Here is a 13,377-nt window from a genome sequence, read left to right as displayed (position 1 = left end):
AGAAATATATATTTTACTTTCATAATATTCACTAAGTGAATGTACATAATCACTCGCTTGCCCGTTGTTGCGTTGTATCTTCAGATCTCGCCAGAATAAAGGCTGATTTATGGTTCCGCGTTACACCAACACCTACGGCGTAGGTTCTGCGTCAATTTAACGCAGAACCATAAATCAGCTCCCGAGCCGTCCTCTTCTCATCCCGAAAACATCAGAGCAAATTTCTTAACAGGCGTTATTTGGATAAACTGAGCCCAGGTTGGGGATCTTAACTAGGGCTGGGCGATATGGCAAAAAAAGTGATCACGATATTTATTCCCATATTGAATGATCTCGATTTTTAATCACGATTTTTTAAATCAGAAGATCCCCCCTCCCTTCTGGAATAAAATAGAAAGAAACCAGAGATTAGTTTTTTTTTTATTAACAAATAAAGCAAATAGCATGTTTTAACAAGAGCCATATAGAAAATGGCTCAACAAAGAGGTAGTTTTAAGCAGTTTAAAAAAGTTTCAAGTAGTTTTAGCAGACAAAAAAAAATTTCATGATCATTTAAAATGTAAACCAACCAAAAAAGTGCAAGTGAGTGAACTGTAAAACCTGCAGAACTGTGAACAAAAACAGTGCACAGAATATCAAGCCACTAATATTGTTCACTCAAAATCTTAACAAGAATATTTGTCTTATTTCTAGTTAAAATGTCTTATTTTAGTAAAAAAAATCTCATTAGACTTAAAACAAGACTCATCACTGGAAAAAACATCAATTTTCACCTGTTTCAAGTAGATTTTCACTTAAAATAAGTAGAAAAATCTGCCAGTGGAACAAGATTTTTTTTGCTTGTAATAAGAAGATAAATCTTGTTCCACTGGCAGATTTTTCTACTTATTTCAAGTGAAAATTTACTTGAAACAGATGAAAATTGTCAAATAACTTATTTTTCTGCTGTTATTTTTCTGGTGATGACTCTAAATGTTGAAATAGCAGTAAAACCACATTCATTTTTATTTCAGGGGGGATGATTTCGACCATTTTTATTTCAGGAGGGGTGGGGTGGGGGGGGGGATTTTGATTTTGATGGACAGCTTTCAGCAGAGGCTTCAGAGCTGCTGGTGTCCGGGATCCCCTCAGCTTCTTGTATTCCCCAAATCCTTGAATACTTCTCCTCCTCTCCACTTTTAAAGAAAGATTAAAATATCTTCTTCTTCGCGTTCTTTCTATTGCTTTCTGGCACACTCTCGACTCCCGGGACCTCCGTAAACTGATTTATGGTTCCGCGGTACACCAACGCAGACCCTACGCCGTATGCTACGCGGCGACGCGCACGTACGTTGCGCGTCGCCGCGTACCATACGGCGATGGCTCTGCGTCGATTTAGCGCGGAACCATAAATCAGGCTTTACGAGTGAACGTCTCACGAGGGGCAGTCGCGTTGCGACGCCACTGTCTCAAGGAGAGAACAGAGAACTGTGAGCTCATGAGAACTCCCGGTAACCGTAAAAAGTCCCGGTACGCCAGAGGCTAATATTGAGAAGTGGGGGTACTCCGTACCGCTGCGTACCGGCCCACTTAAAGCACTGCCTAAAGCCTGAATTATGGTTCCGCCTTAAATCGACGCAGAGCTCTGCGTTGTTGTAACGCGGAACCATAAATCAGCCTTCACCCGGTACATACATAGGTTCCTCTAAACATCTGTCCCCGCTACAGTTTTAACTAAAAGAAAATGTGCTCCTATGGTCATGCAACTTGCCGCGGCATGTCATGCGCATGATCAATTAATGCAGACAGCGCGGTGCCAGGAAAGCGGGTTGTGATTGGTTGTCGTGCACTTTGCTGCAGCATGTTTTGCACGTGATCGAGAAAGTAGACCCACAGCTGATCACCGTGATCGAACTTAATTTGATCGCGATCACAAATCGAGATCGTATAATCGCCCAGCCCTAATCTTAACGGTTACTTTTACACCTGAAAAAATATTAAAACTTAATAAAGTGGCATATTAACAGCGTTACAGCTGAAATTAAAACAGCTTTTATCTCTGGGCTTCCTGATATGGTGTGACGTATGTGCAAACGTAACTACGCAGTCGCTTACGTACCCGAACGTAAACCACGCAGTGACGTAGCAAGTGGTGTCCCAATCCCTAGGGAACATTACAAGGACCCTACGGTTTGTGGCTTCATTTTTAGGGATAGTGGTAGAAAGTAGGGTGAACATTGGGATTGGCCCCAAGTACAAGCTGGTTTCAATGCCCAGCAGTTGATTCAGCAGCTAACTAAAGGTTCTGAGCGGTTACAGTCAGTGAGGGCCGCAGGTCTTCTTCAACCCCCCGCCTATATCTAACCGTGTCCCACAAGTACTGTTGTGTCTGTGGTCCTCTTTCAACTTTAGTTTTAGTCTAGTCTTCGGTTCAAGCTATCGTTTTAGTTTTTATTACTCTTAGTCACGTTCAGTCTCCTTTTAGTCGTGTCAAGTTTCATTCGACTAAAAGTCTGACCATTTTAGTCTCGTTTTAGTCCAGTGTTTCTCAATCCTGGTCCTCGTGGGCAAGTTTTCGATGTTTCCCTGCTTCAACACACCGTGATACAAGTACCTGTGTCATCAACAGAACTGTGCAGACCTTGGTGACAAGCTAATGAGGACTATTAATTAGAATCAGGTGTGTTGGTGCAGGGAAATATGCAGGACAGGGGCCCACGAGGACCAGGATTGAGAAACAATGGTTTAGTCAAAGATTGTATTTATCTAAACCCATTTTACAATTCACAATTTTTCATACTCACTGAAGCCGACCATCCTGTCAGGGACCTTGTAGTCTTCTGTGATGACTCTGCTGCAACACACACACACACACACACACACACACACACACATCAGCCCGTGTGCTTCATGTCAATAACTGATTATGTTGATGCAGACAGCAGGAGGACGGATCTATAGCACCTCCCAACGCCAAGACGCTGAGCACCCTGCTGTGTGTGTGTGTGTGTGTGTGAGAGATCGATGTGAGGTGCACGTCCTACCTTTGATGGCCCATGGTTGGTAGCTGGTTACCTACTGGGAGACAGAGAGGCCCATTAGACGTGAATGATCAGATGGAGCTGCTCAGACCCTCAGAATAATGTATATTTTTATTTGTTGAGAGTTGGGGAAGGGCTGTGGTTCTGTACACTCATGTCGTTACGTTAAAAAAAACTAAAATTAAAATCAACAACAGCTGGATTCCGGTCTGAAACAGATGTTTGGCCTCAGAGACGGAGTTTTAGATCAGCTCAGAAGAGGTTCCGGCCCAGGTTAAAGGTCAAGCTCAGATAAAATGGTTCTACCAGAGCGTTGTGGTCAGAATCCCAGCGTCAAATGGTCAACACGGGACATTTTTGGTGCTTTTCCACTAGTACCTACTCGCCCTGACTCGCCTCAGTTTTGCGCTTTCCCACTAGGGGTTTAACGTGCCGAGTAGATACTTTTTCCGTATCTATTCTGCTGAGGTTCTAAGCAGCTGAGTCGGCTGTATCTGACATCATCACACTACAGGCCACCGATTGGTCGGGGGGTTGGAGTCAGACGTCTGAGTCAGGATGTGACATCAGTGAAAGAGACTCTGACGGCTTCTTGTTCATTTTATTCGACAGGCAACGGCAGCAAAAGTCTGTTTCATGATCCAACTCTGAGGTGCAGATGTTCATAAACCTGGTGCTGAGGAGAGAATTAAAAAGGGATCTAGACGGCGATAAGGAACGACCAGATCCACCAGGAGCTCTGTCACTTCATAGCTGCTCACGGCTCCAGCTGACTTTTCAGCAGCGCAGAGACAAACTAACAAAAAAAAAAAACGGCGCCACTTGAAGCTTCTCTGACTCTCATTTTTTAACTTGATATCAAACACAAGCCACAGACCCAGCAGCACATCTATCATCTCCTCCAGGTTCTACATCTTTAGTGTTGTTGTCTTATTCGTTTAGATACACAATCAAATACGTTACAGCAGCTTCACTCCAACCTCCTACTTCTCATGGAGTCGGGCTGAGTAGGTATTAGTGTAAAAGCTCCATGTGAGTGTCCTCACCTCCGTCCTCTCCTGGTCTTTTCTGCCCGGGGTAGTAGAGCGAAGGCTCCACGCTCCCCGAGGAGCTGTTGAGGTGGGACATGGCTTCTCCACCCATCTTCCCCACCATCTGAAACGAGGAGAACACGGCTTTACCCACCGAGGCCTGAACGTCCTGCTGAGACGAGCAAATAAAGGTCTGAGATGAAGGAAAAGTCTGGGTGGTGAAAGCTGCGACCAGCCGGGTCCAGAGTCACCAACCTTACGCCCCGAGCCCACCGGAACTGGTGCTGTTGGTTCTGGGAGAGTCGGAGGACCAAGCTCCGCTGAGAGCAGGTAGCTAGTGCTAACTTAAGGCTGGATTATGGTTCTGCAACAAATCGACGCCGTGCCTATGCCTCAGGTTGCGCCGTGTCGTGCACCCCACACCGCAGCCCACGCTGTGCCTGACGTGCACCTCCCACAAATTGTAACTACGCGTCAAGAGGTCGCAGACCCAACGCAGACCAAGAGGGCTGTGATTGGTTCCCTTGGTAGCAACGCATTTCCGGTTTCCGGTTCGTGAAGAAGTAGTGAACTTTCAGCGCTCTTTTCTTTTAGATTTTTTTTGTTTTGGTTTTTTGCACAGTTGTCCTTATCTCTGATTCACTGTGACCAGAAAAGTCGGATAAACCATTCAGGAAAAGATCACGACCACTAGCGGTCGCGGGAGTATTGCACCGCGGAGAAATGGAGTGACGGAGAAGTCCGAATGGTTCACGACGGCGTCACGGAAACGGCGTGTGCTCTGCGTTGGTGTAGCACAGAACCATAATCCAGCCTTAAGCATCGACTGATCGCAGCGTCATCTCTGACGCGGCGACATGAACGACATTTGAAACGGTAGGTCCTGAACGTTTGCTGCAGCTCCTGGATCAGCTGGAGGATCCTGAGACTCCGGCCGATCATTTCAGGTCTGCTGGGACCCCCCCCACCACTCGCGGCGTGACGCCGGCAGGCTTGCATGACTGCAACAGGTCTGACCCAATCTGACCCCGGGAGCAGCAGAGCTCTGCTAATTGTAGTTTTAGCTCTGGCTGAACGTCTCCAAATAAAGATGTTTGGACAGATTCATCAGAATGGATGTAGTGGTATTAGCTAGCGTAAGCTAAAATAGCAAAGGAGTCAGAACTGAACTAGGGTGGGCGTGTTCTCGCCGGCCTCCACCCGAACCCTACACCCACTTGCTCCACGCAATACCAGGAACAGGAGGCTTCAGAAGAGCTTTCCAGCAACCTGAAGGTGATGTCCCAGGTGTGTCCAGTTCTTCTTCCTCTTTACAACGTGCTATCAGGGACAGTTTTAGGGTGCTTTCACACCTGTCCCGTTTGGAGCAGTTGTTCCGGAACAGGGAGCGTTTCCCCCTAAAGATCGGAACGTTTGGTATATGTGAACACAGCAATTGCGCTGGGATGCGGCACAAAACAAGCGAGCCGAGATCTTAGGAGAGGTGGTCTCGGCCCGATTCCATTCCAGACCTGGAGCGGTTCATTTTTTTTATTTGGACTGAGAACATAATCGACACAGCAACCGACACAAACTCCATTCATTGTGTATGTGCGACCGCGGCGCAAGGAGAAGAGTCAGTGCAGTCTCCACCACCTTCTCTCCTATTGGACGTGCCGAGATGTTGTCACAGCGCGGCACGGTGAAATTAAAAAAAAAAAAATCGCCCGCAGAGCGGTCGGCTCTTGCGCCGGTAGCACATAAATTAATGGGATCGCCGGCGGCGGTCTGCGCTTTGCGCCCTCTCTGTGAAAGGGGCTTGTTTTTCCCGGGGTACGTAAGAGGAAACTCCTTCCACGTTCATTTCTGACCAATCAGAGAACAGCTGGTTCATGGCATTTGTTAACAGCTTTGAAACGGTACAGACGTTTGCCTTGTGAACACAAACCCCACAAACGAAAAAACGAAACAACTGTATTGATTTAACCCCTGAACCGGAACAAAACAAACGGGACAGGTGTGAAAGCTCGCTTAGTCAGGTAGAAATCCTCAGGCTGGTGCAGAACCAGGAGCAGAGGGGGACGGCTGTGGACCAGCAGGTCCGGTAGCAGGAACCAGCCGTGCATCAGCTCTGCTGTGCACCAGAGGAGCTCACCGCTGCCACCCGGAGTCCTAGGAAAACTAGAGATGCACCGATCGATCGGCAACCAAACGGCCCGATAATGGCCCTATCGGTTTTGATCGGATATCGGAATATAATAGTTCAAAGCCGATCAGATGACGTTTACAACAACAAACGCTGCCCGCGCGTGAGTTCCTACATCTCAGACAAAGGTGTCCCAAGGGGGCGTCGGCCTCGCCGGTATGGGAGTTTGCAAGGTGCAAAGGAGAAACCCCGAGGAGGAATGTTACAAAAGAATTTCCACACAACGAAACTGTTAAGACATTTGAAAGTTTTTCACACAAAGGAGTGTTGAGTTGCCAAAGTTGGCTGCTGCTAAGGCAGAGAAAGAAAAGGAGCAACGCCGCTAACTCCGCTGAACGCAACAGAGACCTATAAATGACAGTAAGAAAAATAAAAAAATACATCGTAAGGTAATGGATTCATACGCCTTGCAAAAATCCCCCTACCCCTTTCCTCTTCCTTGTTTACTAGAATTAGAAAATTGTCTTTAATATATCTACCATATGATGGAGGAGTTCTTGATTGTCCAAACATCCAGTGGTACTACTGGGCTACTCAACTACGGTCCATTATGTTTTATTTCTCTTCTGAAAATACCCCGCTTGGATAGACTCGGTGAAACCTAGCTTACCACTGAATTTATTTTTGTACTAAGCTGATCGGAAAAGTCTGAGGAAAAATACAGATAACCCTATTGTATTAAATATGATTGATATTTGCTTCGATACTTGCAAATATTTGAACATCAATCTGTCTTGGTCACGTTTTAGTCCTATTTGGGGCAATGCCAATTTCAAACCAGGAAGGAAAGATCCGGGATTTCGAATATGGGCTGAAAAGGGATTAAGGAAAATACAAGATATGTACAGAAAAGATGATGTAATCATGACCTTTTCAACCAAATTTAACATTCCAAAAACACATTTCAAATTAATTTTCATATCGTCCTCTCAAAATTATTCATTGGGCATACCGGTACTTATTACTACTTTTTTAGAGAAAGTAATTATAGGCCATTGCTATGATAAAGGTTTAATTTCATCCTTGTACGATTTAATCATATCCGTATGGAAGAGTATTAGGGCCAGGCAGGAGAAAAATTAAAATAACTTTTTAGAGGAAGATTTTTTTTTTCATTATGCATTTCGAGAAAAAAGTTGAAATGTCGAGAAAAGTCAAAATGTCGAGAATAATGTTGAAGAACAATTTCGAGAAAAAAGTCGAAATGTTGAGAAAAAAGCCGAAATGGCGAGAAAAATGTAAGATGTTGAGAAAAAAGTAAACATTTCATGAATAAAGTTGAAATGTTGAGAAAAAAGCCAAAATTTCGTGAATAAAGTTGAAATGTTGACAAAAAAGGCACATTTTCGACTTTATTCTTGAAATTGTATTTCAACGTTATTCTCGACATTTTGACTTTTTTCTCGACATTGACTTTTTTCTCAAAGAGCACAATAAAAAAAAAAATTCTCCCCTCTCAAATATTTTTTCTCCTGCATGGCCCTAATACTCTTCCGTATATCCGGGTCTGTTGAATCTTCAAAACATAAATTGAGATTGTGGATGGATGATATAGGCGATGAAATATCACTACAAGACTGGAAAGCGGCATGAATGAAAGCTCAGAAACAAACGATTAACAGTAATCTGAAACTTATTCAATATAAATGGCTGATGTGTACGTACATAACACCAGTCAAATTACACATGTTTAATCATAACATCCCTGACACATGTATTAAGTGTAATGAAGCAAGAAAAACAATATACTACTAGATATGGGACTGTGTGAAAGTGAAATGATAAAATATTGACAAAGAAAATATTAACTAAGAAGCTACCACTGGATCCCAAACTTTTCCTTCTGGGCATATATCCAACTGCCCCACATTTACAAAATAAAGAATCTAGATTAGTAGATATGTGTATATTAAAAGCTAAACGTATAATTTCTCTTAATCGGAAAAATGTTGATATGTGATATGATATAATGTAAATAACTGAGAAACGCCCTGGAAACTCATATAAATTGTTAGCAACTGTTAGCAATATCTGTTAGCAATATCTGTCTACTCCTATTTATGTAATTTATGTACTTATTTATTTAATTTTTTTTCTTCCTTTTTGCTTTATTTTTTATTTTATATTTTTTAGTTTTTAAGGTTTTACTTATTTAGTGAGGGGAAGAGGGGAAGGGAGGGAGAATAGGGAGAAAACGTTTGCTCTGTTGTCTTGCCTGTAAGAATGTCCCGTTTGATTTGCTGTAAATTGCAAACAAAAAACTAATAAACATATTTAAAAAAAAAAAAGATGATCAGAGCCACTTTAAATATAAATTGGACTATTACTACTTAAAGCAACAATTACTTCCTCCGTTTCCTGGAGCTACCAAACTACACCGCAATGAAGTGACAAATAAAAACTGTAGGTGTGTAAAGTATCAACATGAAACATCTGTAAATGGGAGATTTTTTTAGATTCCTCGACTCGTCCATCTGCTCCTACGACTCTGACGACTACGACATTTGGATGTTGCTTAAAAGGTATAGTCCTTGATGTTGGAGAGCTAGCAAGATTTGAAAGTGGCACCTCCTCTAAGCCCCGCCCCCTCCTCCCCCTCCCGTCAGTGCTCCGTCCAAAGCCACGCCCCCACAAACTTTGGGGAAGGCGCATTTGCAGGAGTCGAGTTTTCCAGGACATTTTGGACAGCACATTTTCAACAAAACTACCCCATGTCTCATTAACCTGTAAGCGAGGCCGGTTTTAGGGGGGGGCAGGGGTGGGCTGTGCCCACCCAAACGTGCGTCCTGCCCACCCAATCAAAGTTATGGGGATCCTTTATTTTTTTATAAATATAAAAAAATATCACAGAATATCTGTACCGTTTCTGATTGGGTGGGCACTGCACATCATTTTTAGACACAACAATGAACGCATACCGCAAAAGTTGTGTCTCGGCGGAGGGACCGACGTCCCAGCAAAATGAGCACGACACAGAAGTTCAGAACAGCACACAGAGCACACGCTGAAGGCTGATTTATGGTTCCGCGTTACACCAACGCAGAATGGTGTGCGTTGCCGCATACCCTACGCCGTAGGGTACGGCGTAGGGTACGCTTGGAAGTTGTGGGTGTGGTTTCACGCATTGGAGGCCAACCGATGTAACTCGCTCCGTCGTTACGTAACGACCGGAGCAGAATCTGAACGGCTCGTAGATCCACATCACACTGGATGGATCATCCGGGCGGCTGTACAGACACTGCAGAATTTGGTTGCTTTGCTCCTTCACTGAGTTGTCAGGCTGAGGTGAGACCACTTTATATATATTAAAGCAAGAGAAAACCTGTTTTTCTTAATAGGTCCCCTTTAATTATCGTCACATGACCAGCATTTTCGTTGCGTCTCGTTTTCCTCAGATGATAAAGGTTCAATGAAGACGATATTTAGTCATAATTTTCGTCGTCAGAAGCAACTTTACTTTAACCTGGTATGACCGTTGGTGTCGATTCTAAATCGATTCTCATATTAATTCCTAAAAATCAATTTGTATGTCTAAAGATCGATTTTTTTCTGCATCATTACAACTTTTGGTATTTTTTTGTTTATCCCCAAAAAATGAATGTTTTGTTGGACACCAGAATAACTAGTGCCATGTTTTTGCCTTTAAATATGTTTAAAGGTATGAAAACATTAAAGTTTTCAGTTATAATTGCATAAATTGTCTATATTTTTTTGCTTTATATACTGTCTTGGGGTTACATTTGCATAAAATGCTGAAAAACCAAATTCTAATAAATGAGAAAAAATAGAACCAATTTCATCCGGCCCTATCTCTGTTTGCAGGCCTGTATCTGTTTGATAATTCTGACCCACATCATGTTTCTGAAAGCAGTTCTATCAGCATTCTGGGAGGTGACAGTCATATAATTCATGCAGCAGCTGAAAAAAAACAGTTTTAATAACACTAACCCAAATCGATATCGGATTGAGGTTTCGTTTTTATTTTAGGGGACGCGGTCTTTGATGTGTGCACCTGCGCTCACATAAAATACTAAAACGAGACGCGCTGCATGCTCGCTGGTCACGGCGGCAATCAGAGTCCGTCTGCGCTGGCCTCTTTACAAACACCGGTCAAGTCTGTCTCCTGTGTGGGGACTATGAAAACCCCTCCCCCCCTCAGGTCACCATGGTGACCAGTCACCCTGGAGCTGCAGGGGGACGCACCTGAGCTCAGGTGAACATTAACTGACCAGACTTCACCAGTGGGAGGGATGTGGGTCGGTCCGTCTGAGGGTCCAGCAGACCTTCTGAAGACCGTTGATGCCACCCAAGGGTCCGTCTGAGGGTCTGTCAGTCCGTCTGAAGGGCCTATGGGCCACCTGAGGGTCCGTCTGAGGGCCCGTCAGACCTTCTGAAGGCTGTTTTTATGCCACCTGAGGGTCCTTCTGAGGGTCTATCAGACCTTCTGAAGGCCCTTTAGGCCCCCTGAAGGTCCGTCAGTCCGTCTGAGGGCCCGTCAGACCTTCTGAAGGCTGTTTAGGCCACCTGAGGGTCCGTCTAAGAGTCCGTCAGTCCTTCTGAAGGCTGTTTGGGCCACCTGAGGGTCCGTCTAAGAGTCCGTCTGAGGGTCAGTCAGACCTTCTGAAGCCCTTTTAGGCCACCCCAGGGTCCGTCAGACCATCTGAAGGCTGTTTAGGCCACCCCAGGGTGCTTCTGAGGGCCCATCAGACCTTGTGATGTCCCTTCAGGCGACCTCAGGGTCCTTCTAAGAGTCTGTCAGTCCATCTGAAGGTCCGTCAGACCTTGTGAAGGCCGTTGATGCCGCCCAAGGGTCCTTCTGAGGGTCCGTCAGACCTTCTGAAGGTGGTTTAGTCCACCCGAGGGTGCTTCTGAAGGCCCATCAGACCTTCTAATGTCCCTTTATGCCCACTCAGGGTCCTTCTACGAGTCTGTCAGTCCGTCTGAGGGTCCGTCAGACCTTCCGAAGGCTGTTTTTATGCCACCCGAGGGTGCTTCTGAGGGTCTGTCAGTCCTTCTGAAGCCCTTTTAGGCCACCCCAGGGTCCGTCAGACCGTCTGAAGGCTGTTTAGGCCACCCCAGGGTGCTTCTGAGGGCCCGTCAGACCTTGTGATGTCCCTTCAGGCGACCTGAGGGTCCTTCTAAGAGTCCGTCAGTCCATCTGAGGATCAGGCAGACCTTCTGAAGGCTGTTTTTATGCCACCTCAGGGTCCTTTCTAAGAGTCCGTCAGTCCGTCTGAGGATCAGGTAGACCATCTGAAGGCCCTTTAGGCCCCCTGACGGTCCGTCAGACCTTCTGAAGGTGGTTTAGTCCACCCTCGGGTGCTTCTGAAGGCCCATCAGACCTTCTAATGTCCCTTTATGCCACCTGAGGGTCCTCCTGAGAGTCCATTGGTCCCTCCAAGGGTCCACCTGCAGGTCGGCGAGAGGGTCTCCAGGACCGTCTCCAGGACCGTCTCCAGGACCGTCTCCAGGTCTCCAGGACCGTGTCCTGCTGCTGCAGCTCTAACTCCGTTGCATAACCTCAGCCTAGTTTAACCAACTTACAGTAAACAGCCTGTCTGTCTGTCTGTCCGGGGGGGTCCACTGGACCACTGCCCCCCCCGGACAGACAGACAGACGAGGGGGGGTCAGTGTTCCAGCAGGACCCCCCCCCCCACGCGTGATTCCGGACCAACAGGTTGACACGTGTGTCCCCCCCCTCCCCTCCCCCTCCGGGGTGACAGCTCCACAAACTCCCCTCAAACTAACTCCCCCCCCCACAAAGTGGACGGAACCGGCCCCCAGTCCGACTCCGAGCAGTTTCCGACCCAGTTAGCGCGCTAGGGCTCGCGTGTGTCGGAGCGCAGAACTTCTGGAGCAGCAACAGTGCACACAAACCCGACTTTAAAGTGCTCCGGCCGGCTCCACACGGGCCGGCCCGGGCCCGGGGAGGGGGCCGGGGCCCCGGGGAGGGAGTTACCTGGCGGGCCCTCTGCAGCACGTCGGCCAGGCCGTCCTGCTTCAGCCCCGGCTGGCTCATCGCGGCCTGTCCCTGCACCAGCTCCGCCATCACCGCTACAGCTAGCCTAGCCGCCTAGCAGGATTAGCTGGAGCTAACTGTGCTGGGAGGGGGGAGAGGTCTCACTCTGACCCGTTTACACGGTCCCGGCCCAGGGGGCTGCAACCTTCATCCTCATGGTAGCCTTAAAAAAAACCTGAACATAAATACATTATATTTCTGAATTCATTTTTAGTCATATTATTATATAAGTTTATTTTGTTGGCAGTTATCTTGGAGTTTGAGTTGATGCCATCTAATTTTAAAAGAACTACAGGACTGTCTCAGAAAATTAGAATATTGTGATTTTCTGGTGTGCATTTACAAAAACAAAAATGTCATACATTCTGGATTCATTACAAATCAACTGAAATATTGCAATCCTTTTATTATTTTAATATTGCTGATTATGGCTTACAGTTTAAGAAAACGCAAATATCCTATCTCAAAAAAATAGAATATTATGGGAATCTTAATCTTAAACTGTAAACCATAATCAGCAATATTAAAATAATAAAAGACTTGCAATATTTCAGTTGATTTGTAATGAATCCAGAATGTATGACATTTTTGTTTTTTTAATTGCATTACAGAAAATAAAGAACTTTATCACAATATTCTAATTTTATTAGACAGTCCTGTACACCTACAAATGCACACTGCACTTCCGTTGTTATATTTAGTGGTTGTAACAGCTAAAATAATACATTTTAAAATAACTTTTAAAGTCTCTGTTGTTTCTTGCGGCTCCCGACAATTTTTTTTTTGTAGAAATCGGGGCAAAATGGCTCTTTTGATAATAAAGGTTGCAGACCCCTGACCTAGTCTGTCTTTGTGTCTTTCTCTTTCTCATCATCATCATCATCATCATCATCATCATCATCATCATCATCATTTATTTAACTCACGACCATGATCACATGGTATGGAGCACAAGTATACAACCGATTGTACATTTATAGCAAGTGGCGGGCTCTACATGTTCAATTAAAATACTCAATTTGGCAAAATAAATATCATTTAAACAGAGGAAGGACATTCTTCAAAAAAGCGCCTAATTTATAAATAACAATTTAAACATAGATGGTCGGCTTGTATAATACT

General features: G+C 45.1%; 1 protein-coding gene across 9 annotated transcripts in view; it reads right to left on the bottom strand.

Annotated features, from left to right (window-relative positions):
* Positions 1 to 12,324, bottom strand: part of LOC133450768 (far upstream element-binding protein 3-like) — a 37,967-nt gene extending 25,643 nt beyond the window's left edge. For 5 of the 9 annotated variants that reach the window (XM_061729631.1, XM_061729635.1, XM_061729629.1 and 2 more), the window contains exons 1-4: positions 12,196 to 12,324; positions 4,067 to 4,175; positions 3,024 to 3,057; positions 2,784 to 2,833 (exon numbers count right to left, since the gene is read on the bottom strand). In XM_061729631.1, coding sequence (XP_061585615.1) covers positions 2,784 to 2,833; positions 3,024 to 3,057; positions 4,067 to 4,175; positions 12,196 to 12,285 — 283 coding nt within the window. In that variant the 5' untranslated portion in view covers positions 12,286 to 12,324. The remainder of the gene's footprint in view (positions 1 to 2,783; positions 2,834 to 3,023; positions 3,058 to 4,066; positions 4,176 to 12,195) is intronic. The other 4 variants (XM_061729633.1, XM_061729630.1, XM_061729632.1 and 1 more) reach the window with 3 other exon arrangements.
* Positions 12,325 to 13,377: the final 1,053 nt, after the last annotated feature.

This window comes from Cololabis saira, chromosome 9 (assembly GCF_033807715.1).
Source record: "Cololabis saira isolate AMF1-May2022 chromosome 9, fColSai1.1, whole genome shotgun sequence".
Classification (NCBI taxonomy): Eukaryota; Metazoa; Chordata; class Actinopteri; order Beloniformes; family Belonidae; genus Cololabis; species Cololabis saira.
Note: the sequence above shows the minus strand (reverse complement) of the source record. Positions and strands in the feature narration are given on the sequence as shown.